The sequence below is a fragment of the Podarcis cretensis genome (genome assembly GCF_951804945.1).
Source record: "Podarcis cretensis genome assembly, chromosome: Z".
In the NCBI taxonomy this organism is placed as follows: Eukaryota; Metazoa; Chordata; class Lepidosauria; order Squamata; family Lacertidae; genus Podarcis; species Podarcis cretensis.
In genome coordinates this window covers 17,391,279-17,417,509 of record NC_137184.1, presented here as the reverse complement: position 1 = coordinate 17,417,509, position 26,231 = coordinate 17,391,279, and the positions used below count along the sequence as shown (strand labels likewise).

Below are 26,231 nucleotides of genomic sequence, written 5' to 3'. Positions count from 1 at the left end.
GGAAGTTCTGTTCCTTGAACGGAATTTGGCCACTAACTTGGGTTGCTTTAAAAGAGGATGCAGCCGAATGTTGGAAGATTCAGGAAGGATGAGCGAAAGTCCCAAAGTTAACCATGGAACTCACTCCCACCAGAGGCACTGATGGCCACCAACCTGAATGGCATTAAAAAGATGGAACTACAGTGGTACCTCTAGATACGAATGGGATCCATTCCGGAGACCCGTTCACATCTAGAGGTAAACGTAACTAGTGACGGCACGTCTGCGCGCATGTGCGTGTCGTTTTTCACCGCTTCTGCGCATGCGCGTGATGTCATTTTGAGCAAAACCAGGAAGTGATGTCAAGCGATGTCAAGTGGCAAAACCCGGAAGTAACGCACTCCGTTACTTCCGGGTTGCCGAGGAGCACAACTCGAACGTGCTCAACTCGAAGTGTATTTAACCCGAGGTATGACTGTAATTAATGGCTATTAGCCCTGATGGCTATGCTCTGCCTCCGTAGTTGGAGGGAGTAATGCTTCTGTTTACCAGCTGCTGGGAACCCCAGGAGAGGAGAGTGACTTTGTGCTGAGGAAGCCCTCATCAATGCCACTGTGTCAAGGAAAAGGCTATGACAAGGGCCCATCTCTGGAGTGGCTCATCTTATCTGCTGTCTAATCACATTTGCCTCAAAACATATCAGGCACAACTTCATCCTTCGCGTTATTTTCCTAGAATGTCCTGTGCCCAGAGCATAAACACACCTTTTGAGCCAAGGCTCTGAGCTGGGATAAACCCCACCCGATAAGCCTGCTTGCTAGAGCCCAATAGCGCTAATCTTTTGATGGTTCAAAAATAACAACGCATTATCTCATCAAGGTCGTCACACCGTCATCACCAGCTTGGAGAGGAAAAAATATCACCCAATAGAGATTCATCTGCCAGCGAGACTGCAAGGCAAGCTGAATCATGTCACGTGAGGAGGACACTTGCTTGGGATAGCCTTATTGCTGGGATAAAACACTACAACACTCCAAAAAAGAGCTTGCAATTAATAACGGGGGGGGGGGGGGGGATGGGGGTTTTAATGGCAGCACCCAGCAGGTAAGGATCTTTTTGGCAGCTGAAGGGGCAAAGCATTTGCTAACCCTTATCTGCTCAACAGGAATTCAATGGGCCGTAGAATTATAGAATTGTAAGGTTGGGACCCCAGGAGTCATCTAGTCCAGCCCCCTGCAATGCAAGAAGCACAGAAAAAGAATCCCTGACAGATGGACATCCAACCTCTCTTTTAAAAATCTCCTAAGAAAGGCCATCACCTTCCAAGATCATAATAATAATAGAATTGTAAAGTTGCAAGGGACCCTAAGGGTCATCTAGTAAAAAAACCCCGGCAATGCAGGAGAACTTTCATGAGAGGCAGTGCTAAATCAATTTGTAGTTCTCTTGTGCATTGTGGTTTTTTATTTCTTTTTTTAAGTACCCCCCCCCACCAAAGCTAGAAAGCTAACACTCTCCATTTATTTATCACTATTTGTGATGAGTATGTTGTATTCCATTAACGTTCTACTCAAATCAAGTTTTTGCTGCGCTGGCATTGAAAGAATGCAGAATGAAAGAGGCCGTCGTTCATGTGGAATGTCTTTGGCTGAACAAAAAGTTTGCTGAACAAAACTCTGGCTACACATTTTGGGGGAGCAAAGAAAGCCACCCATAAACAGTGAAAGGGAGATCTTAGGTTTCAGCTGACTGGTGTCATGGTGGCAGGCGAGCACCTTGCAACTTTATCACTCTTCAGAGACTCCACTGAGCTGTGATATCTCCAGATCTTTTACAAATAAATACTCTGCCTCATTATCTTGCCATTAAAGTTGCATGCTGGGTAAAAGATGAGAATAGTGCATGCTCTCTCGCTTTTACTAATCTAATCTGGATGTCAGGGATTCCATTATTAATGCAATGGGCGCCACCTTTTCTCCCTCACCTGTCCCCTCCAGTACTCTCCCCCCCCCCCCACTTTTCTCACTTGTACTAGCAAATCTAGAGGGTACAGCTGCTATTGTGCTCAGGTCCTGCTTGCATCTGGTTGGCCACTGTGGAACCAGGATGCTGCACTAGGTGTGCTATTAGCCTAATCTATTTGGCTCTTATTATGTTCTTTTGTTCTTATTCCATGAGGGAGGGGGGACGGGCTGCACCTCTTGTGACCCACTGTGCCAAATCCAGCTGAGCAGCGATGGCTGGTGAACTGCCAGGGCATGGTTCAATAAGGGGTGAAAGGAAGCGAGGGACCCAAAATCTCCAGCCACCTTGTACTTCCAAGAACATGAGAAAAGCCTGGTTGCTGGATCACCTGGTCCAGCATCCAGTTTTCACAGTGGCCAACCGGATACTTCAATGGAAAGCCCAGAAGCAGGACCTGTGGGCAACTGCAACTCTCCCCACTTGCAATTCCCGGGGTGAAGATGACAACAAGGCTGTTCATCCTTGTGCTCCACAGTTTGTTCTAGTTTTAAAGAGTTTTTTATTTTATATATTCAAGGAATAGTTGGCTCGGCAGTTAATGTTATTTGCTATATAAACAATCATAGAATCACGGAATCGTACAGCTGGAAGGTACCCAAGGGTCATCCAGTCCAACCCCCTGCAGTGCAGGGATCTCAACTAAAACATCCCTGACAGGTGGCCATCCAACCTCTGCTTAAAAACTTCCAGTGAAGGAGAGCCCACAACCTCCCGAGGGGAGTCCATTCCACTGTCAAACAGCTCTTACTGTCAGAAAGACAGAAACATCTTCCTGATGTTTAGCCAAAATCTCCTTTCTTATAATTTGAAGCCATTAATTTGAGTCCTACTCTCCAGAGCAGGGGAAAACAATCTTGCTCCATCTTCCATGCAACAACCCTTTAGATATTTGAAGATGGCTATCCTATCACCTCTCAGTCTCCTCTTTTCCAAGGTAAGCATCCCATCTCCTTCAACCATTCCTCATAAGGCTTGGTTTCCAGACCCTTCATCATCTTGGCCGCCCTCCTCCTCTGCACAAGTTCCAGCTTGTCAATATCCTTCCTTCTTAAATTGTGGTGCCCAGAAGGGGACACAGTATTCCAAGGAGCGTATCTGTTTTATGTGTTTTACTTCTACGTAGGCTTAAAAGCAATTTACCTGCTTTTCAGTTTACACCAACCATAAAATACACACCAAGATTGGTACATATGGGTGGCCCTTTTCTGAAGCTGTTCCAACTCTACAATATCCTTTTTGAGGCAAGCCGACCGTAACTGTGCACAGTAATCTAACTGTGGTCACACCGTAGATGTGTGTAATGGCATAAGGATAGCAGGAGTTTCATTTTCAATTCCTTTCCTAACAATCCCTAGGATATAAATGTTCTCTCTTGCCACACACCAGGTTGACATCTCCATCCATTTATCCCTGTTCAGCCTCTGCCAGTTCAGACCCCAACAGCGTACATAAGAAGTCTGGCTTTTAATGCCAATGACTCAGTGTCTCCTCGGCGGAGGATCTTGGTGTGCAGGAAAAAAACACAGAAGTCCTTTGTCCTCCTGTGTGTCCCCCCCCCCCCTTCCTACAATCGCTAATGGACCAAATAGACAATGGGCATTCTATCACCAAAAGCCCAATTTGGGTCAGAGCTGCAGTGCTGCATAAGAGTGGCAGGGGGGTGGGACTTGACTGTGCAGGTTTAAATGTCAGTATCCCCCCTTCCGACCCCACATGCCTGTGTTTCAAAGGATGGGGCACAATTCATTCCCAATAAAAGCATGGTAAAAGCAAAGGAGAGCCCTGCTCTGCAACGCAGAGCTAAACTATGGAACTCACTCAAGGGAAGGATGGCTATCAACTTGGATAGCTTTGAGAAAGGATTTGGACAAATTCATGGAGGAGAGAGCTAAGGTGACTACTAGCCCCAGTGGCTACGCTCTGCCTTCCCAGTTCCGAGGCAGAAATGCTTCTGAATAGTAGTTGCTGGAAACCACGGAGTGGGGCAAGCACTGCTCTCGTGCTCAAATCCTGCTTGTGGTTTCCCTCTGAGGCATCTGGTTCTCCACTGTGGGAGGATGCTGCTGCACTAGATGGGCTGCTGGTCTGACCCAGCAGACTCGTCTTATGTGGGTATGGTTTGTTTGTTTGTGTTAATCAATTTTATAAAAGGTTTTTAACACATGAAACAATAATGTTCTCTTATTAAGGACTCCTGGAGGAGACCTGGAAGGAAAGATTCCTTTCCAGAGGGTGCCAAGTCCATGGAAGCTGACATCACCATCATCAAATGTGATGTGGTCAACAAAAGAGGTTTAAAAACTCTCTCAAGGCAATTTTTAAAAAATGTAGTATAAAGGTAAAGGTAAAGGTACCCCTGGCCGTTAGGTCCAGTTGCAGACAACTCTGGGGTTGCACGCTCATCTCGCTCTATAGGTTGAGGGAGCTGGTGTTTGTCCGCAGACAGCTTCCAGGTCATGTGGCCAGGATGACTAAGCCGCTTCTGGCGAATCAGAGCAGCGCACGGAAACAATGTTTACCTTCCCGCCAGAGTGGTACCTATTTATCTACTTGCACTTGACGTGCTTCTGAACTGCTAGGTGGGCAGGAGCAGGGACCGAGCAACAGGAGCTCACCCCGTTGCGGGGATTCGAACTGCCAACCTTCCGATTGGCAAGGCCTAGGCTCTGTGGTTTAGACCTGTGGTTTAGACTCTGTGGTATAGTATAAACACCAACAATTAGGAAACACTTGCCTGCAGGCGCTGCAATTGGAGAACAGCCTTTACCAAAGGTGTCATGGGCTTTGAAGACACTCGAATTCAGGATGCAATTAGCAGGACGTGCTAAGAGGAAGGCACGCTTGGCAAATCCACACCGTGATCAACTCCCACCTGAAAACCAATGTCCCCACTGTGGAAGGACGTGTGGATCCAGAATTGTCCTCCACAGTCACTTACGGACACATTATGAAAACCGTGTTTATGGAAGACAATCTTACTCAGCTACGAGTGATCGGCGAAGAAGAAGAAGAAGAAGAAGAAGAAGAAGAAGAAGAAGAAGAAGAAGTTCTTCAGTGGTTCTGTACAAGCAACAGTGACAAGACGGCTAAAAGAACATCCATTGTTTGCAACTTGCTCCCTGGTATACAGAGATATGTGCAGCTAATGAGAAAGAAAAACAAAGAGAATGTCTATTTTTCATAGTACACCAAGCTCTTTTAGCTGAGGAGACACTGAGTCATCCACATTAAAAAAGAAAACAAAAAACCCTTGAGTCATCTACAGGATTAGACTGTAATTTTATTTTCTCTTCTCCTCTGTCTCAATAACTTTCTTTTCGTACCCTCTGAGCAAATGGACACTTTGGATATTAAGCCACAGTGATCCCTGGACGGGCAGCAAGCATGGGAGAGACATACTCAAATTACAACCCTTCCCCTAAGCATAAAGATTCTAGTCCTTGTGGTTCTGAAGAATAGGACAAATTGAACAGGCTTGTAGGAAGCTGCCCTTCTGATGAATCAGATCCATCTACCTCAGTATTGCCAGCACTGACTGGTAGAAGCTCTCTGGGTTTTCAATCAGGGGGCATTCCCAGCCCTACCTGCAAATGCTGGGGATTGAACCCAGGACCTTCTGCATCCAAAGCAGGTGCTCTACCATTGAGCTGTGAAGCTTCACCTAAGCATAGGTCAAGATTCTAGTCCTTGTGATTCTGAATAAAGGGAGAACATGAACAGCTCAGTTGGTTAGAGTGTAGTGCTGATAATGCTAAGGTGGTAGGTTCGATCTCCATATTTCTGCATTGCAGGGGGTTAGACTAGATGATCCTCGGGGTCCCCTCCAACTCGACAATTCTATGATTTTATGAAATAGGAACATATTATTATTAATATCAGAAGCTGTGTTATATTGAGTCAGATCATCTAGTATCATCAATAGCCGCTGCCTCCCTCACTTTCTTATCCTCTTTTAAAGCCGTATTGTTTCGTAGCTACCACCGCCTCCTGTGGGAGTGAGTTCTGAAGTTTAACAATGCACTACAACGTTGGAATCATCAGCCCCTCAGCCATCGTTGTCAATGGCCAGCACTTAATCCAAATTTAGCATCTGATGCCAAACCTCAATCACATGTTTCCAGAGTGCAACAATTTTTTCCGGTTTTTCCCCAACAAAAATGCCCTCTTCTCCACAGATGAACTCTGAATGACAAATGGTACATATGCCTGCAGGTTTCAGAAGTATTTAAGGGTGTAATAACTTATGCACACCTGTCTGCAAATCTATTCATCCTAATACACTCCTTCATTCTCCTGTGAATCTACCTGGGCAAAGGTGGGGGGGCAGGGAGAGAAATTCACACCTTTCCAAGTTTTAGGATGCAGTTCTGAAGCCAAGAAATGTGTACAAAATTTCAGGTTCTAGGGGAATTCTGGAAGGAGGATTCTCAGCAAAAGGAGTTCTGGAAACAAAATTCTTAGGAAGATGGCTTCCAGGACCACACATCTGATTTCCTCAGTGGTTATCTTGAATCTTGGCATTCAAAGACCTGTAACAAGTTTTGTGGAACTTCTGCCCTAGGAGATCTCTCTGGTGGATAGTGGGATACTAACCTCTTTCCCCTCCTTGATTCCCAGTAGCTTTACCAGTCAAGATCCCTACATAGCTATTAAAATGGGACTTTTCATCTTCCACTTAAAATGGCTTTGAAAGACATCCCAGAGGCAATGTCATCAGCTGTGGAAAGAGACCACAGAACACCATGGTGGACCTCCACCAACTAGCGCTGGAGTCTTCAGTTGAGCCACATGAAACCAAACATCCAGGTAGGGAAAAGACATCACCTGTCACAACTGGTAAAAGACACTCCTTCCCCAGCTGGATCCTATTATCCCTCGATGGGTTTTATTTCCCTGATACCATGATCACTTCCTCCTGCATCAACCCTTGGTATCGGGTTCACGTCAAACGTGTCCTCCCTCTTCCTCCTCCTCCTCCCTCTCTCTCTCTCTCACATACACACATATGCATAGCCTGATTTTGTTCATGGTATCCCAAGAGCCAAGCAGCACAACACGAAGTTGCTGATCTGGGAAGGGCACTTAGGCCTCAATACTGCAAGTGTTGTACATAAGAACAAAGGACGAGCCCTGGATGACTAGGACAAAGTGGCTCCATCTTGTCCAGCATCCTGTTCTCAGCGGCCAACCACATGGGGAGCCCACAGGCACAAGGCCATCTCCCCTCGTGGCTTCCAGCAACTAGCATTCAGAAGCGTTACTGACTCTGACCTAGTACTTATTGTTAGCCTTCTCCTCCACCAATTTGTTCAATCCTCTTTTAAAGTTGGTGGCCCATCACTGCCTCCTTGGGGAGTGAGTTCTGCAGATTGGCCCCCAGAAAGTTTCCACAAAGAGAATGCGGCCCTCGGGCCAAAACACCTTCTCCATCCCTACCAAGGACACTTATGTGGGAGCAACTCTGACTGAAAGAATTGTTTCCGAGTAGGAGGTGCAATGTGGGTTTTTCTCCATCGTGCACCAAAATGACTGTGGGCCAACCTCTTCTTGAGAAGAGTTAACATATCACAGATCAGCTATGAGCAGCTCCAAAGAACATCAGCTGTACCTTGAAAGCACATGGCTTCCCCTAAAGAATCCTGAGAATTATAGTTCAACCCTCACATAGCTACAGTTCCCAGCATTCTTAGACTACAGTTCCCATGATTCTTTGGAGAGAAACGTGTACTTTTAATGTCTGGTGCCCAGTGATTTCATAAGATTCTTGATTTTCCTTCACAAGGAATAGGAATTTGCACTTTAGGGGGAAAAAGAAAAAAGAAGCCAAACATTTACAGGAAAGATCCTGTTTATCTGGAGCAGAGGCAGTCCCCAATCCTGCACAGGACATTCAGAAGGAAGCACCTGAAAACTTTGCATCAGTGGCAACACCCTTCTCACCTTCCAGACAAGGAAGAGAATGACAGATTGTTGGAAATCCTGCAAGGGTGTCCACTGTGTGTGTGAACTTTGGACTTCCTGGGATCGTCAAGGGAAGGAAGCAAACTCACAAGAACGGCTGGACTCTGCTCCCCTTGGCAGGACAGGGTGTACTACTCTCACGCATCAAGGAAAACAATTTAACTCCTAGGTCCATTTGCTTGAACAGAGAGCCACTGTCTCATCCTGAAGCCTCCAGGTGGCAATGGTAGATTTAATCAACAAAATGCTAGGTGTTCCATTAAAATCCACAGCCAAAGGCAGTCACACTTCTGAATCCTAGTTGCTGGAAACTGCAGGAGGTGAGAGTTCTTTTGTGCTCAAGTCCTGCTGGTAGGCTTCCCATCATGGGCATCTGAGTGGCAACTGTGAGAGCAAGATGTTGGACTAGATGGGCCACTGGCCTGATCCAGCAGGCTATTCCTATGATCCTATGTTTACACCCTTCCCCTAAAATTAAAGTCAAAGTTTATCATCCTCAGAGTTCTGACTGAAGGGCCAACCTTACACAAAATCATATAGAGAAAGGGGGGTCCTCCTTTCGCTACCATGCTAATCTCTCCCAGAGGGTGGAGGTGGCGCCAAGAGGGAGACATGCCCTCCATCTTTGCCCAGGGAAGTAGCATCTTCCAGATGTAGTGCCGTGGGAAGACAGGAGTGGAGCTCTGTTCGCTGCTGAGGAAGCTGGGAATGGCTTGGAAATCAGGCAAAATGAGAGCCAGAGGCCAGTTCAACCAGGGAAGACCAGCAGAACACATGGAAGGCAGAAGGATACTGAATGTCCTTTGTACCAGAGGCAGCCGTCTTCCCCAAGTGGGTAGATCAAGCACCGATTCAAAGGTAAATTTGTTATGAGTGTATAGACATGCAATCACTTAAGAATATAAGAAGAGGCCTGGTAGAATAGGCCAAAGGGGGGCTCATCTAGTCCAGCACCCTGTTATCACTGTGGCCAACCAGAAAGAAACAAAGAACTGTAGAGCTGGAAAGGAACCCAAGGATCATCTAGCTCAACCACTTACAATGCAGAAATCCCAGCTAAAGCATCCCTGACAGGTGGCCATCCAACCTCTGCTTAAAAATCTCCAGTGAAGGAGAGTCCACCACCTTCCTAGGTTGTTCATTCTGCTGTTGAACAGCTCTTGCCATCAGAAAGTTCTTCCTAGGGTTTACTTAAAATCTCCTTCTCCGCCATTTTTTCCTGCCTAAGGAAAAAAGAATAATATTCTTATACGCTGCAACAGCAGCGAGAATACCAGTCGCCAAAAAATGGAAAGGCGAAATGATACCATCAAAAGAGGAATGGCAGGAGAAATTGTTTGAATATCTCGAATTAGCAAAACTGACAAGAGACAATTAGGAGATAGCCAAAGGTATAAAAAAGAATGGGGAATTTATAAAGATTATTTAATTAAACATTGTCCACAAGTGAAAACCTGGCAAATGTTGAGCAACAGTGATTAGCTGTGATTCCTCAGGGTGCCTTCCAGCTCTAAAATTCTGCCAGAAGTCTAGCAAAGCTGCAAGTTCTGCCTTTTAAAAACAACAGTGAAACTACCTGAGAAAAACCAACCAACCAACCCAGGAAGTCTCCATTCTCTTTTTCGCCGTTATGATCTGCTACGGTCACCTCATCACCACCCATAATCACAAGTTCTGTGTGCATTATTCAGCTAAACGACCTCATTGCAGTTCCCACAGCAACAAGGCTGTGGCAGGGCTGGAGCCTAACCAGCTGAGGCCTGCGTGTCCCAAGGCTTTTGTGTCCTCCAGAAAGAGATGGCAAAAGCCTGATGGGACGGTGGAGGGCAGGAACTGCTTAGGATATAACCTTCGTACTGCAAAGCAAGGGCTAAAGGTTATAAAATGATGCATAGCATGGAGAAAGTGGATGGAGAAAAATGCCCCACCCTCGTAAGACTGGAATTTGTGGACATCATATGAAGCTGAATGTCGGATGATTTGAGACAAGATAAAAAGTTCCTTCTTCCTGCATTGTAAACTATGGAACTCCTTTCCACAGGAGACAGTAATGGCCACCATCTTGGACAGCTTTAAAAGAGGATTGGACAAATTCATGGGAGAGGGGGTATCAATGGCTACTAGCCACAACGACTATGCATTGCCTCCGTGGCTGCTTTTCAATACCAGTTGCTGGAAACCATGTCGCGGGGGGAGTTGCCGTTGTGTTTAAATCCTGCTTGTGGGTTTCCCATAATGGGCTTCTGGGTGGCCACTGTAAGCACAGGAGACTGGCCTAGATAGTCCATTGGCCTCATGCTAATGTGTTTATGGCTGAATGCAGCAAAGCTCTTCCTAACAGACAAAGGAGAAGGAATATCAGATCAGAGAGATCTGGGGCAGGAGAGAGACCTTAGCTCAGCATTTGAGCATCTGTTTGGTGTACGGAAGTTTCCAGGTTCAATCCAGCCCCTTGCTAAAGCAATGAGGACTAGAATCTCACTTTATTTTTAGGGGAAGGGCAGTGGCTTAGTGGCAGAACAGCTGTCTTTAATGTGGAGGACGGGGCTTCAATCCCCAGCTACATCTCCAGTTAAGGAAGGCCAATATACCCCTGTCACTGTCAACATTACTGTGCTAGATGCTAGATGGACTTTTCTTCAGTAAGAAGTTTTCACATTTCAGGATATAAGGTCATTTACCTTGTTCCCATGCTCCTTTTTGTTGAATAGGCTGTGGCCTTCTTAATTTTTTCTTTAACTATCTATTTATCCATATTTGCTGGTTTTTATTTTTCACTTATTTGAAATATGTCTAAATTACCTCAGGAACCCTAGAGAGGAGTATGTACGCATACTTTGCTCTGCAAGTATACAAAACACACACAACAACAACCTTTCCTGGGGAGGATTCAAGAGGCATTCTTCTGTGCAATAGCTTTCAAAAATGAAGAAATTGTGTTTTACCTCAGAACATCAGCCTTGTTCCCATGGTTACCCCTTTTCTTCATGTCCCTGATCACCAGTACTGTTGGCTTCTCAGAACTCAGATGCAAAGCTGGTCCAAAACTTTTTGTTGCCTGAGGTGAACGACAAGGTCGACCACCACCGCTCCCAATTTCTTTTCTTTATTTTTTTTAATAATCTTTACTAATTTAAATTACATACGGTACTTATACAAAGAATTTGCAAAGAATTTACAATCTCATACTAAAAAAGCAAATTAATGAAAAAACAAGAAAAAAAGAAAAGAAGAAAATACAGAAAAAAGAAAGAAAAAGCAAATTTACGTACATAAAAAATTAATCTTCCTAATTAATACTTAAATAAACACTTTAAAAAGACTTCTAACAAAACGAGTCTTCCAATCATTCTTATTGTGCTGTTTATACTTTTGTTGTTCTGCCCACACATTTTTATATTCTTTAATATTGTTCCCGTCTACTCCACAAACGGTATTTGTTGTGTTTACAAGTATCACTCAAGTTCTGCTGATATGGTGTGATTGGTACACTATGATCTTATATAATCCTTAAATATTCTCCATTCTCCAAATATTTTCTGGTTCAATACTCCTCTAACTCAATTTCACCTACCTCAGTATTGTCTACACTGACTGGCATCAGCTCTCCATGATTTCATAGAATCATAGACTATGAGATTTGGAAGGGACCCCAAGGGTCATCTAGGAATCTCAGTCCCCCTTCCAGTTTTTATTGCTCCCTGCTTAAAACACATACACACATTTGTCAAGAATGTATAACTTGCTGTTGAAATGGAACACTCAGGATGAAACGTTGATATCTGCTATGATTAAATGGGCACAAGATGTTGAAAATAACATTATGATGGCTGACTGGGAACAGTTATGGACCACAGGTATGAAATTTACAGCATGTAATGCCCTAAGAGAGAATTTAATGAAAATGACTTATAGGTGGTACATGACACCAGTCAAGCTTGCAAAAATTTACAATTGCCTGAAAATAAATGTTGGAAATGTAATGAGATTGAAGGTACATTCTTTCACCTTTGGTGGACATGCCCAAGGATTAAGACATTCTGGGAGATGATTTATAATGAAATGAAAAAGGTATTCAAATATACCTTTCTGAAGAAACCAGAGGCCTTTCTCCTGGGCATGATCGGCCAATTGGTGCCAAAGAAGAACAGAACTTTCTTTATGTATGCTACAACAGCAGCAAGAATATTCATCGCGAAGTATTGGAAGACACAAGATTTACCCACCCGGGAAGAATGGCAGATGAAGTTGATGGATTATATGAAACTGGCGGAAATGACTGGCAGAATCCGAGACTAGGGAGAAGAGTCGGTGGAAGAAGATTGGAAAAAATTTAAAGATTATTTACAGAAGTATTGTAAAATTAATGAATGTTAGAAAAATGATGGAATGAAGTTATATGGCTTTAGCAGAAATGTTATAAGGAATTAGGTACAGATAGATTGTAAATGTATTAAAGGGGGGGAAAACAAGGTTAGAATATGTTAAGATAAATTACAGGACAGAAAACAGAGGAAGATGGAAAGGAATTGCTGAAATAGTTAATTGAAGTGGAATACAAAAAGGGTCGCTGAAACAAGTGAACGAAAGTTATGATATCGAAATTAATGGATGTGTTTTTAATTGTTTTTGTTTTGTTCGGATGATTCAATGTTTTAGGGTTTGGGATGTGTGGTGTTTTTGTTTTTGTTTTTGTATTGTATTGTATTGTTTAATTCTTTTTCTATTCTTTTGTAATATTTAAACTGCTAATAAATATTATTTAAAAAAATAAAATAAAACACATACACACAAAAGGGGGGGAGAGGGAGAAAAAGAGGGAGGGAGAGTGTGTGTGTGTGTGTGTGTGTGTTAGAATAATAAATAAATATATCTGGTATACAGGCCACCAATCAGCTGCTAGCTAGCAACTATAGAAAAAGAAATTTGCATTATTGTTTTGACTACAAAATAGTTATTGCAGGAGCTTATGATTGACTTTATGACAGCTATAGTTTTCATCAGCCAGTTTGCTGGATGCAGGAGGGTTAGCCCCAGTTGATTGGTACATAGGATTTGTGGAAGGTGTGGTTAGAGGGCAACAAAATGCAAAAAGTATACCCTCTGTGACAATTCAATCAGAGCTTAAAATCATGAAAACTAAGCCCAGCGCCCATTTACCACACCACCAATTTGGAGATGAAAAGAATCATCTCCGGGTGGCTGAATTAATTAATCCCTATGTGAAAATCGGAAACCATTGTCATTTCAGGCCCAGCAAATGGAACCAAAGCTCAGGATATTCCGCTTTCAAAAAAAGTTCAAGGTTCAAGCTCAGAAGGATGGAGGAAAACTCAGGAACCTACAGTTTCTTTTGGCACACTGGCTTTTGCTGGTGCTTCATTCATCTGCAATTCTCTTTCCAGAAGTCTTAAAAGGTGCTTTTGGAAAGAATTTGCAAAACCAAGCCCAGCCTTCCTTCAGAATACACTCCCCTCTGAATTTTGCAATGAATTCTCCAGTCAAGAAACATGCAAGATCCACGTACTGTGGTCCATTAAAATGTATATATTTGTTGGAAAATAGCATGCAAAAATCACATTATGTTAGGGGGAAACTGGTTTGCAATGAGGTGTATTTAAGGCAAAATGGCACATAAACATGGATCTATTAAGAAACATTTGCACTAAATCGCTGGTGGATTTTCATGAGGATTTAAAAAAAAATGATAAGGAAATATGGAAAACAGAAAAATGCAAAATGAAGAAAAGTCAAAATTGTCAGATTCTCCCCCCTTTAATCCCCCACCCCAAACAAACACCTCTGTCTTCTGTATGGGGAACTCTCTGCATCTCAGAGCTAGCCAAGCAGCCTAAAGGTTGACAACCAGCTAAGAAATGCTCAAAGTAGACCCACTGGAATCAACAGATTGAAGTTGGTCATGTCCTTTGTTTTCAATCAATCTGCTCTGATTTGGACTAACTCTGGGCCTGACTCCACCCCTAAGCCACAGGGCAGGATCCCTTGTGAAGGAAGAAGATTGCCTTTCTCTCTCTTGGCAACGTCAGAAAGGGCTTATACACTAAGTACAAAAAAAAGCCACGTGGTGGCATGATTTGTGGTGTTAATATTTCCAGACATAATGGCAAGGAGGGCACAGGGTGAGGATAACTCACTCTCCTGATGGACTGTTTGCTGAGCCAAGGCTTGCCAGCGGCGTTGCAGAATGGCTGATGGATCTGAGGGCGCTGGGGAGGCTAGGAAAAGAACAGGAGAGGATTAAGAGATGCATTTCATTGCCCCCCATGTGGTGCTAGTTAATAGGTGTGATCCTGGCTTTCCCCCTGACCTAGGCTCAGCAGCACACTGGGCTTAATAACCAAAGCTTTCTTGCGTGCACCATGGGCTTTTGGTCTGATTCAATTGTGATAGCTGAGAATGGTACCCCTATGCCCAGAGGCAGTCTATCGCTGCATGCCAGTTTTAAAAACAAAAACCTCAAAGCGGTTTGCAAAACAGATAAAACAATAAAAGTTACCAAAAAGAATTACGATTTCCAAATAACAGAAGACTAAAAACAGATTTAAACTTGCATTGATGTTTTTAGAATGTTTTTAGCAGGCCATTAAAAAAAAGTGAAGTCGTCTCCCTGATGTCCAGTTAGATGTTAGAAACTCAAGCTATATAAACCAAATCACACCTTAAACCTGGCTTACAGTAGCCACAGCAGAATATCTATTCACTAGCGTGTTCACTAGATGACCCTCAGAGTCCCTTCCAACGCTACAATTCTACGATTCTATTATCTCAGCTACGTTGCTTGACTGTAGCTTACTCTTGCAACAATTCACTTGTCCCAGTATGCAAGAAGGAAAAACACACACATAGTATTAGCTATGGACGATGATGGTGATGAGGGGGGGAAATATCTTTTATTTTTCACATACCCATACAAGATGGCATTTTCATCACTTGCCACCCACAAATCCAAATACGAAAATGGGACGACTACTGAGCCTAACCCAAGGCTAAAACAGACAAAGATGACACCTGACTTGCTCACAAAAGCCTCCAAGCTGCTTTGTGAAATGCTTCTCTCCCGCGTCATCTGCACCCAGGTCCCCCTCGTGCAGCCAAGTGTGGACTGGGGGAACAGGGCCACACACACAAAGCTGGAAGGAAGGATGTTGCTGACAAGCCATCCTTTGCACACTGAGCCAACCCAGCTGAAAGTCGGCAGAGTTTCCTTCAGAGTCAATAGGTCCGAAGCAGGCTGCCCAGTTCTTTAGCTACAGGGAAAGCTGCAAGGACTTCTCTGCTCATGGGACTGAGAAGGAGAGAAGTGTCTGTGAGAAACTTACTTCATTGCCTTTCTTGCTCTGGGAGAGGGAGAGGAGCCACTGCTGTGCACCTGCCTTGCTGTCACCACTGCATAGCCACTTCCCTGGCCTTGCCCACCCCCACTGCCCCCTCACTTTCAAGGTCCCAGGTCTGGGATGTGTCCCCCCATGTGCCTGCATGGCTCCCACTCTCCTTCCTTGGGGAAGCCATGCCCACCCACCCCGTCACTCCCTGCAGCTGCAGCCAAGTTTTCAGGCCAGCTGGGAGTGGCTGGGCAAGAGGAAGGAGGGAGAGAAGGCCTCAGAGAATTGGGAAGAGGAAGGGAAAGGGTGTGTGGGGTGGCACCCACATGAAAAAAAATCAGTTTCGAATTACCAAATAGGTAGAATAGGCCATGCCTTTGGGGGCTTCAAGGCAAAAGATCAATATAATATTGATTTGATATTGAAAGAAAATTACAATCAAACTTTCTTAGTTCAATGTTTTCCCACTAGAGCATGCGCATGAGGGAAGCCCCCACGGTTTCGACTGTCTAAGGGCCTCCACAGGGTTTAATCCAGCACTGCCTAAAATTAAATAAGCCAGAGGGAGGGGAAACTGAGCCAAACCTGCAGCAGAAGCCAGGAAGCTCCCCTCCTGGCGTTGTTCCTCCAATGCACCTGGAAACAACTCTGAACTGAGTGCCACCATCTCCTCCTGCTGCTGCCTGCGCTTGCCTCAATCTTCAGCTGACTCGCCTTCCCAGTTCTGGAGGCATCACCTCCACCAGCCTTTAAACACTTGCACATTGTCCCCTCCTGCTGCTTGCTGTGTGCAGCCACAACCAACCGTGCCCTGGCCACATGTGCAGGAACCGAGCTCACCCACAGCTGCCCCTGGGAAACTGGTGGCAGCTCTGGCAATGGGGGGTGGGGGGCAAGGTCTGGGCCACTGTCTCTCCTCTCACACCAGGCACATATTCGCTCTGGCTGGGAAAGGAGTCCTGCTGCGTGACCCTCCACATGGCTACCTGGGGAGGTGAGCTTTGTTGTTGGAGCATGGGGGGGCTTCCTTCCTGTGCACACTGGAGAGGGGGCTGCATGTGTGACTCACAAGCAAGGATTCAAGTGCAGAGAGATATGCCCTTGCGCTGCTATGGAGTTAAGAGGGAGTGGAAGAGGGGGAGAATGAGTGCTTGCGCATCCCTTCCCCAAGGAGGGAGGTGAGAAACAGCAAGGAGCATGGCGCATGTGAAGACTCTTGACATTCTCCACAACAGACAGGTGGTGGAGATGTCAGCCGCCAAGCCAACAACAGGGCATCTCCATCTGGTCACAAGTGGACCATTTGCAGTCCCAACACGTGCCTGGCACCCAGGGAATTTCAAATACTACTGATGTCACTAGGAGGGGAGTTCCAAAGTGTATAGGTACAGTTGTGCTAAAATATTCGAGTTCTAAAAAATGCGGAATAGGTCTGATGTGATGGTACCTTCAACAGTGACAGTTCAGCTGATTGATGTGGCTGAGTGGACGCATAATGTGATCTTGCATGTTCCTATGCTCCTAAGTTTGACCTGACCAAATTATTTATCCCATACATCATTTAAAAAGAAAAAGAATGGGGGATCCCCACAACTGGGCATTGCTACTTATCTTCATTCCCCACAGAGCATGCCTACTAGGAAATTGCAACACAGCTGTGTTGGATGCATCTAGGGTCTGTTGTGACAGCTCTATTAGGAGAGATGGTTCTGAGCTAGCTATTTGCAGACAGCCACCCTCCTCTCTAAGGAAGGAGGAAAGGGAGGAGGGGCCCAAGCAGAAAATATATCCTAATTAGCCGGTTAATCACATTTATTTGCTCTGAGGAAAAGCAGGTGGGGAGTGGGGGCAGAAAAGCGCCAATTGATTGGCACAGCCTCTAACATGGAACAGCTGAGCAGCCAAGGCAAACAGCATCCGTCCAAGACAGGGTGGTGTAAATGTTGGAGCTCCTTGCAGGAAAGGCAGGATGTAAATGCAATATATAAATAAATATTATTAACAATGAGATGAGATCTTGCCATGGCCATAGTTAAGAGCATGCCCACTTGCCTGAAAGCACCAGTAGTTGCCCAGTGGTCCATCAAGGCTAGGATCCTGCCCTCACAGTGGCCAACCAGATGCCCCAATGGGAAGTCTCCAAGCAGGACCTGAGCTCAGCAGCATTCTCGCCACCTGGGATTCCTAGCAACTGGTGTTCAGATGCACACTGCCTCCAGCAGTAGAACACAGCCAGAACTTTCTGACAGTAAGGAAGTGACCGTGGAACAGACTCCCTGGGAAGGTGGTAGGAAATCCTTTGTTGGGGGTTCTTAAACAGAGGTTGGATGGCCACCTGCCAGGGATTCCTTAGCTGTGATTGCTGCATTGAAGGGGGCTGGACTAGCTGGCCCTTGGGGGTCCTTCCAACTTTACAATTCTACGATTCTAGGAGCAGCTCCAAATCCCATGGTCTGCAAGTGCTCCATGTGCCATTTCGTTAAGGTTCTCCGACGCGCCGTTCCTGCTGGCCCCGTCTGCCACTAAGCCCTAGTTAGGAGATAGGGTTACCGCAGGATACGTCGACATAATTACTTCAGCTCGAGTAATTGTATCTCCGGCTTAGTTGCCAAGTTAGCAGCTTCCTACCACTCACTGCCTTGCACAGAGCTCAGTTTAGGCCCCCTTTTCTCTCCTTTGAGCTCCACCAGCTTCACAAAGGATTTCAAACGAAGCTGGACAGCAGGGAGATTCAGGGTGGAGAAAAGGAAGTCCTTCTTCACACAGCATATTGTTAAACAGCGGAACTGGCTGCCATGGGGCATAGCAATGGGAACCAATGGGAACAGCTTTAAAAGAGGGTTAGGGGTCTAAGGTCACGTGGAGGTCTAAGGTGAGCAGTGGATCCAGGTTTTGTGGCCACCCCAGCTAACACATTTACTCTGAGAACCTCTCTGGCTAAACATGTGGTCCAGGATCTTAACAGAGAAAAGTTCTTCTCCCTTTCTGATAGCACTATAACCTATGAACATCTGGAGAAACTTGAATGTCAGAAGATTCAGGACAGATAAAAGGAAGTCCTTCTTCATGCACTGCAGAATTAAACAATGGAACTCACTCCTGCAGGATCCTTTAAAAGAGGTTTAGACAAATTCATGGAGAGGAGGGGAAGGCTGTTGATGGCTGCTAGCCTTGATGGCTATGCTCTGGCTGCACGGTTGGAGGTGGCAATGCTTCTGAATGCCAGTCACTGGAAGGCACAGGAGAGGAAAGGGCTCTTGTGCTTGGATCCTGCCTAGGCACTTTCCATTGGGGGCATCTGGTTGGCCACTGGGGGAACAGGCTGTTGGGACTAGATGGGCCTTTGGCATGCTCTTCTCACATTCTTAATGCTCTAACTGCAAATTGATGTTTTTGTGAATTGAATATTTAATCAGGGAGAGCGCTACTGTTGTGTTCAGGTTCTCCTCAACAGGCACCTGTGAGAACAGGATGCTGGCTAGATGGTGAACTGGTCTGATCCAGCAGGCTCTTCTTACAATTTTATATGCACATGCTAGAAATCTTGGGTAGACGTCCTGCTAATGGAGAGGTTCTAAGTAGATGGACCCAATAGCCTGACTTGATATAAGACCAGGTCCTCCAATGAACATAAGGGAGCTTGGCTGCTGGATCAGACCAAAGGGGGCCCATCCAGTCCAGCATGCTGTTCTTAACAGGGAATTGCTCTTATCATTAACATGAGTTGACATCGTTTTTTTTCTTTCATATTTTTAGACTTGTAAATAGCTTAGAGGTTTCAGTACAACAGAGTTGCATATGAATCTTGCAAAACAAAGTAAAAGATAGATAAAAAATAAAAGAAAGTGACCCTAAAGACAGTTTTTTTTCATTCTGACATCTGACGGAGTCTAAATCATTCAAATGCTGCCCAAAACACACCAACAAGTCCACAACTTACTGGATGTCACTCATGGCTCCTTTTGACTGTTAAAAATTCATTAATGAGAGCAGATTGGTATTATGCGGTTTCCTTAATTAAAGAGGACTACGGAACAGCATTTTAAATACCAGTGTCATTTTTCCAATTGACATAGCTGCATTATAAAGGGGGGCATATACTTAAACTGAAACTGAGCTCGTCACCCACCCACCCCCCCTCTACGTGCAGGCGGCCATACCTCAACAACAGCAGAGTTCATTTGGGTTTAAATGTTTAATACGCTCATGGGATATTGATAGGCGAGCACAAAAAGAACGAGATAATGTTTCTTGAGGTGGATGGCTCCACTGTGCTTACCTGAAGCTACAGGCACACACTTGTGAGGGCTCGTGCATTCAGGAGCACATTCACACCAAGAAAGGCCTGCAACTCAGCAGCAGAGCATCTGCCTTGCATGCAGAAGAGCCCAGGCTCAGTTGCTGGCAACAGCCCCCTGCTTAAAACTGTGGAGAGCTGCTGCTGCCAGCCAGTGTAGACAGTGCTGAGCTAAAGGAGCGCCTCATCCCTGAGGCAAAATGAAAAGGTGCCTCTCCACTCCACAAGCCTCGCTTCCCAGGGTCACATGAGAGTTCTGCAAGATCTCTCTGGAAGCAGTTGCCCCGCGGGATTCCGCCGCCCAAGGTGGCTGCCTCAGTCTGCCTCAGGGGAGGGCCGGCCCTGCTGAGCTACCCCAGAGAAGGCAGCTTCCTACAGTCCTATTTAATTCAGCCCCTTGTTCAGAGGATTAGAATCTTACTTTATGTTCCTTGGAAGGCCTGTAACTCAGGGCCTGCTTTGCATAAATACTCTACAAGGATCGATTATAACAACTTCTTCCCCTCACCCATATTGTCTCCCAGAAAGTGATCACCGCTTGCCCCCCAAATAAGATTTAATTTCCTTTTAAAATCCTTGCACCAACGCAGTTCTAGTGTTCTACATATATTTTTGAGAAGCTTTTTCCTGCTTTCTTCCCCCCTCCCCCCCCCCCGGATAATTGCTCTTACATAGAGCCAGTCAATCTCAACTGAGGGATGCTGAATAGGTGATTAATCTCCCCTTCTCCTTAGATGAACAACAGAAAAGGAAGAAGCAAAATACAGTGTAATGTGATATCTTCTAAACTTGCCATTTCACTAGTTGTGACTTGTTTCTGAAAGGTTGTTTTCTGCCCTGTGCCTTCGGGGGGAACATAGAGGTAAATGTGAAACTTGAAAGATCTGGAAAGGGTTTGGGCTTGCACTGGGAAGAACATTGTATGGATGCACGATGTTATCAGGAACAGTTTCTTGGTGGAGAAAGAGCTGCAAGACCATGTCTCCATCTAGAGCAGCCCCCCCCCCCAAAAAAAAAACTTGTTTGGACCGCGCGCCCCTCCCTTGACTCCAGAAACTCATTCCCAGCCCCCCTCTACCCTACAAAAAACATTATTCAGAAAAGAGATTTGCAGGACCTACCTCCTAAGATCGTAACACAACAAAATTCAAAACAGTATCAATAAATAGCACATGTGTTCAAAATCCAATTAAACTATTTAGCTGAATGAATTCAACAAAACTGATGGACTTGATCCAGTGGTACCAGCTTTTCAAAGTCTGATAATCATTTAGCAAAAGTCTTAGATGCCACATTTATTGATGCCTTCACTGTTCAGTAAAATGATGGGTCTGCCTGGTGAAGGTATAACACCCTCCCAATATCTGGTTGGAAGTCATTTAGCAGGACCTCCCAAGACCCCCTGCCTACCCCTTGCCTCTTAGATTACCCCTATGTAATCCCACTGTCCTCAAGGGGGGAGTACCTCCCACTTTGGAAACTACTGATCTGGAAAAAGGATAGAATCTAGGAGGCAGCCTTCTGCTTAATCAGATCATGGGTCTATTTAGTTCAGTATTGCATACACTGACTAGCAGCAGTGGCTCTCCAGGGTTTCAGGCATAAGATTCCAGTCCTCATAGTTCTGAACAGAGGAAAGAATTAACTAGAAACACTGGTAGCTGTCCTCTGCCACATCAAGATCATTGGACTATTTAGCTCAGTATTACTGGCACTGACTGGCAGCAGCTCTTCTGGTTTTCAGATGGAATACGTTCCCAGTCCTGCCTGGAGATACCATGGATTGGACACCAGACTTTCTGCCTGCAAACCACAGATTCACAGTCTTTGACACTACTTGCCTAATTCTACAAAGGGTAATTGACCCACATATTCCCTTTAAAAATAGTGTTAGAAAGGGAGTTTTGGCACGTGCCATTTCACAAGTCACAGTAATAAAGAGGTGGGGAAAGCTGAAACCTGGAAAGCCCTTTCCAAGAGGAACAAGAGCATCAGAAGAACGCTGCTTGATCAGGCCAATGGCCCATCTAGTCCAAAATCCTGTCCTCCCAGCGGCCAACCAGATGCTTCTGGGGCACCAAGAACATTCTTCCCACTTGCAATTCCAGGAAATCAGGGTGGGCTGCTTCTAGGACCAAATGAATTTGACGTTGCTGTCACAGGCATAAAGGAACAACACATTGTTAGGAACAAAACTCATTCATAGAATCATGCTAATCATTGGTAGGAATGCAACTAATTCAGCTCAATGGGATACACTCCTGTACCCACAGAATTAGGTTTCAAACCTGCTTACTACAATGGGCGTCATAAGAAGAGCCCTCCTGGATCAGGCCAGAGGCCCATTTAATCCAGCATCCTATTCTCACAGTGGCCAGCCAGATGTTTATGGGAAGCCTGCTATAGCAGGATCCGAATGCAAGAACACTCTCTTCCCCCCACCTGCAGTTTCCAGCAGCTGGTATTCAGAAGAATCGCTGCCTCTGACCACGGACACACAGCACAGCCATTGTGGCTAGTAGCCACCGACACAGCCTTTTACCCCACGAACTTCTCCAATTCTCTTTCAAAACCCATCCAAGTTAATGGGCTGCAATTTCTTCCTGGTGAAATATTACAGAGGCAAAGACTTCATTCAGGCCATCTGGCAAGAGAGCCAAGCTTCTAGTTTCCTTCCCGATCTAGGGTGGGGGAGGAGAGGAAAAGAAGATAAAAAATTAAACAGGAGATAGAAGAGGAAACGGATGGGAAGTGGGGGAGGGGGGCCTCCTGAACGCACGAGAGCAGCCCACAGAGTTTATCCCCCCCCCCCTTGCATAAATACTGCAAAGCTCTCATAAAAATGACAGAGCAATGCACAGCTGAAGTTGAGACATTAATGGAGAAAAAATTTAATAGGACGTAGAGGAGATTTCCTAACCAGGAGGAAGCTCAGGAAAAGGAACTGAGAATAAAACTGCAGGAGAATGGACTACACAGCACTACAATTCTAGGATTCTAGAACACCTTTCTACAAATCTACGGGATAACTATATACTGTGAAAAGTCACCACACCTCTAAAAGGAATAACAAGGAAGTAGGGAAAGGGATGCGGGTGGCGCTGTGGGTTAAACCACAGAGCCTAGGGCTTGCCGATCAGAAGGTTGGCGGTTCGAATCCCTGCGACAGGGTGAGTTCCTGTTCCTCGGTCCCTGCTCCTGCCAACCTAGCAGTTCGAAAGTACGTCAAAGTGCAAGTAGATAACTAGGTGGGAAGGTAAACGGCGTTTCCGTGCGCTACTCTGGTTCGCCAGAAGCAGCTTAGTCATGCTGGCCACATGACCCAGAAGCTGTACGCCGGCTCCCTCGGCCAATAAAGCAAGATGAGCACTGCAACCCCAGAGTCGGTCACGACTGGACCTAATGGTCAGGGGTCCCTTTACCTTTACCTTAGGGAAAGGGTCTGAAAAGGGCAACTTTGAGGAAAAGGATGCAGAGTCTGGCACTTTTGAGTTTAGAGAAAAGGGGCGCTCTGCTAACACTGTGGGCAAAACACTGCCAAATTTTTGAGTGGTAAATGGCAAATTGCAGCAGAAATATTGAGAGTGGTACTTAAAGTCTGGAAATATGAGGATGTGAACCTGACAGATTTGTCCATTCATATCTAGTGCTTTTTTCACGCTGTGAAGAGATGCACAAACACACATGCAACACGCAACCAGAGGACTCTGGATTGGCCATCCCTGATATAAGCCCCAGAAGTCTTAAGTGAAGAAGAAGCCAAGCAGGCCTCTCTTGGGAGAGCAATCTCTTACTGACACACCACCAGTGAAGAAACTGTTTCCCTGGTAGTATTCAGCCTTACCTGAGATGGTGGTGGGATCCTGCAGTTTCTGCTGTGAATGAGGCCTATCCTAAGAAAGAGAAACCTATCTGTTCCTGTTGCCTCACTTTATATGCTGTTTTTGTTCTGTTTCCCTCAGTCATTCATTATCTGTTGCTTTTCTCTCTGGACTCTGCCTATGTTACTTAAGTAGCTCTGCTATCAGTGATAGAAATCCCAGAAGTCTTCAGCAAGGAAGGAGCCAAGCAGGCCTTTCTTGGGAAAGCAAATCAGTAACCGGGGCACCACCACTAAAGATGACTCTTTCCCAGGTTGCTGCCTGCCTTGACCTGAGATGGTGGTGAGCTCTTGCAGAAGGAGGCTCCTCTGCAGCAGGTTCCAGGCAAGGCGGTTTTTCAAACATCGGAGAAAGTTAAGAGCAGTTTAGTTTAGAGGAAAGGTTAGTAGGAGGAGCAATAATGCTTCTGAATTCCAAGTACTGAAAACCACAGGTTTGGGGACTGGTCTTGTGCTTTGATCCTGGCTTGTGGGCTTCCTATAATGGCCAACTGGACAGTCACTGTAAGAACAGTGTACTAGGCTAGATGGGCCACTGGCCTGGTCCAGCAGGCTTGTCTTATTCTCTTATGGCAGCCTCTTCCTCTCCTATTGTCATTATTTAGAAGAGCCCATGAATGCTGAACACATTAAAAATAACTGAGGAGGAAAGGCTGTCTTCTTCATTGCTCACGACAGAACTGGGTCTCAGCCACGCTGGTTATCGACTGCAAAAGAAACTCCAGCGCTCCACTACACAGACTCTCCAAACATCGCCACAGCAAGGCATCTGGCTGCATGACTCTCATTTGAGGGTGCAGAGAAGTCGGGGGAGCAACTGGCATCAAGCTAAAGCTCATGGAAAGAAGCATCAACAGATAAGTAGAGTTGTCACCCTGTAAATTACTTTGGAGGGGGTGTCCATAAATGTCATGCTTTGCCCCCAGCCATTCAGATTCCTCTGGGGGCTGTATGCAGAACCACCGTATTTCCCCAAAAGTGCTCTCCAGTAATCAGGCAGAGCTTTTTAAAAAAATGATATATCCATATGAAAAATTGCATCAATAGAGCTAGGAGAAAACCCTGTCCGAACCCTTGGAGAGCTGCTGCCAGATAACACTGAGCTAGATGGACCAATGCCCTGACTCAGCATGACAGCTCCTTATTTAAATCATGCTTTTATTTACAACGATGAGGACTAGAACCTTTATTTTGAAGGGCACAGCTCAGCCTCTGAAACCCTGCCAATCCAGGCAGACAATACTGAGCTAGATGGACAAATGGTCTGATATCATACAAGGCAACTTCCTATGTTCCTAATTAGGTTAATGAGTTAACTTCCACCCTCCCACTTATAGATTTCCAGGCTGGTTCCTATCAAGCTGCCCATGTTCTCCATTAGATCCGTCCTTGAGCCTTAAAAGCATAGTCAATCCAGGATTTTGTTTAGATGCGAAGACAGGGCTGACACAGTTCACAAAAGCACGGTTGGTTTACAACCTTGAAAGACTTGGCTCCCATCATCTCCATCACACATGAGATTATCCTTTCCTTGCTGCGTACGCTACAAAATCCAACATCAATTTATTCACGGTCTAAGGAGAATGCCGGCTGATGCCACGCAGCTTGGGTGGAAACAGATCTGATGAGGAAGAGTCGACGCTGGGTTTGGAAAGACGGTCTTGGGAAATTCTGCTTGAAAGCAAACTCTTCCAAGCACATGGAAATTTGTATTATAAACCTATGTATCTTAGGGTTGGAGGGAGTGTTTTCTTGGCCCTAGGGCTGCATTCACTCCTGGGCAGCTCACCAGGGGTTGCTTGCCAGGGACCAAAGGCAAATGTGGGTGGTCTTTGCTCACATAGCCGTCTCCATCCCCCATCCAGGCAAGCAAGAAGCATGATCAGAGCTCAAGGAAATCCATATCCTGATTTCACATTGTACATCCAGATGCCTAGATCATCTAGTTCAACCCCCTGCAATGCAGGAATCTCAACTAAAGCATCCATGACAGATGGCTATCCAACCTCTGCTTAAAAACCTCCAATGAAGGAGGGCCCACCACCTCTTGTGGGAGTCTGTTCCACTGTTGAACAGCTCTTGCCATCTGAAAGTCCTTCCTGATGTTTCATCGGAATCTCCTTTCTTGTCTCCTCCCCCCCCCCCTTTTGAAGATAGGAACAAAACTTGCCTGCCTCCAGTCCACAGTGACCTCACCAAGAAGTCTCTAAGGATTCTCAAAGGTTATAGACTGAGATTACATCCACAAGCTCCTTTAGTACCCCTGGGTGCAGCTCATCTGGCCCTGGAGATCTGAATTCATTTGAAGTAGCTAGGAGTTCCCACACCTCTTTTCAATATTTCTCCTTTTTGAATGTATTGTAATCTGCTCTAGGAATGCATTATCCACTTGGTGGTCTATAGAAGACACAGAGAGTAAGGTCACTATTGTTTCTCTCTCCCACAATTTTTACCCATATACTTTCAATCTGCCTTCCATGCTCCAGGTCATGGATCTCTTATATTTATATATTAAATTTATATACCACCTTTTTCCTCCAATGAGTTTAAGGTGGTGAACCTGATTCTCCTCTTCCCCATTTCACCCTGTGAGGTAGGTTAGGTAAGAGTAGGCAACTGGCGCAAAGTCACCCAGTGAGCTTCATTGCTGAATGAGGATTCAAACACTGCTCTCCCAGGTCCTAGTCCAATACTCTAACCATTACACCACACAAGTTCACAAGTGTACTCATCCTTTATCTATAAT

The 26,231-nt window shown here is 45.4% G+C and overlaps 1 protein-coding gene across 7 annotated transcripts in view; it reads right to left on the bottom strand.

Annotated features, from left to right (window-relative positions):
- The window catches only part of RXRA (retinoid X receptor alpha), a 128,291-nt gene that overhangs the window by 61,141 nt on the left and 40,919 nt on the right, over window positions 1-26,231 (bottom strand). For 4 of the 7 annotated variants that reach the window (XR_013834680.1, XM_079961360.1, XM_079961361.1 and 1 more), the window contains exon 2: window positions 14,121-14,201. The exons of the other annotated variants lie outside the window; for them this stretch is intronic. Coding sequence is in view for 3 of the 4 variants with exons in the window: in XM_079961360.1 (XP_079817486.1) it covers window positions 14,121-14,201 (81 nt within the window). In the remaining variant the exon portion in view is untranslated. The remainder of the gene's footprint in view (window positions 1-14,120; window positions 14,202-26,231) is intronic. 7 annotated transcript variants of the gene reach the window in all.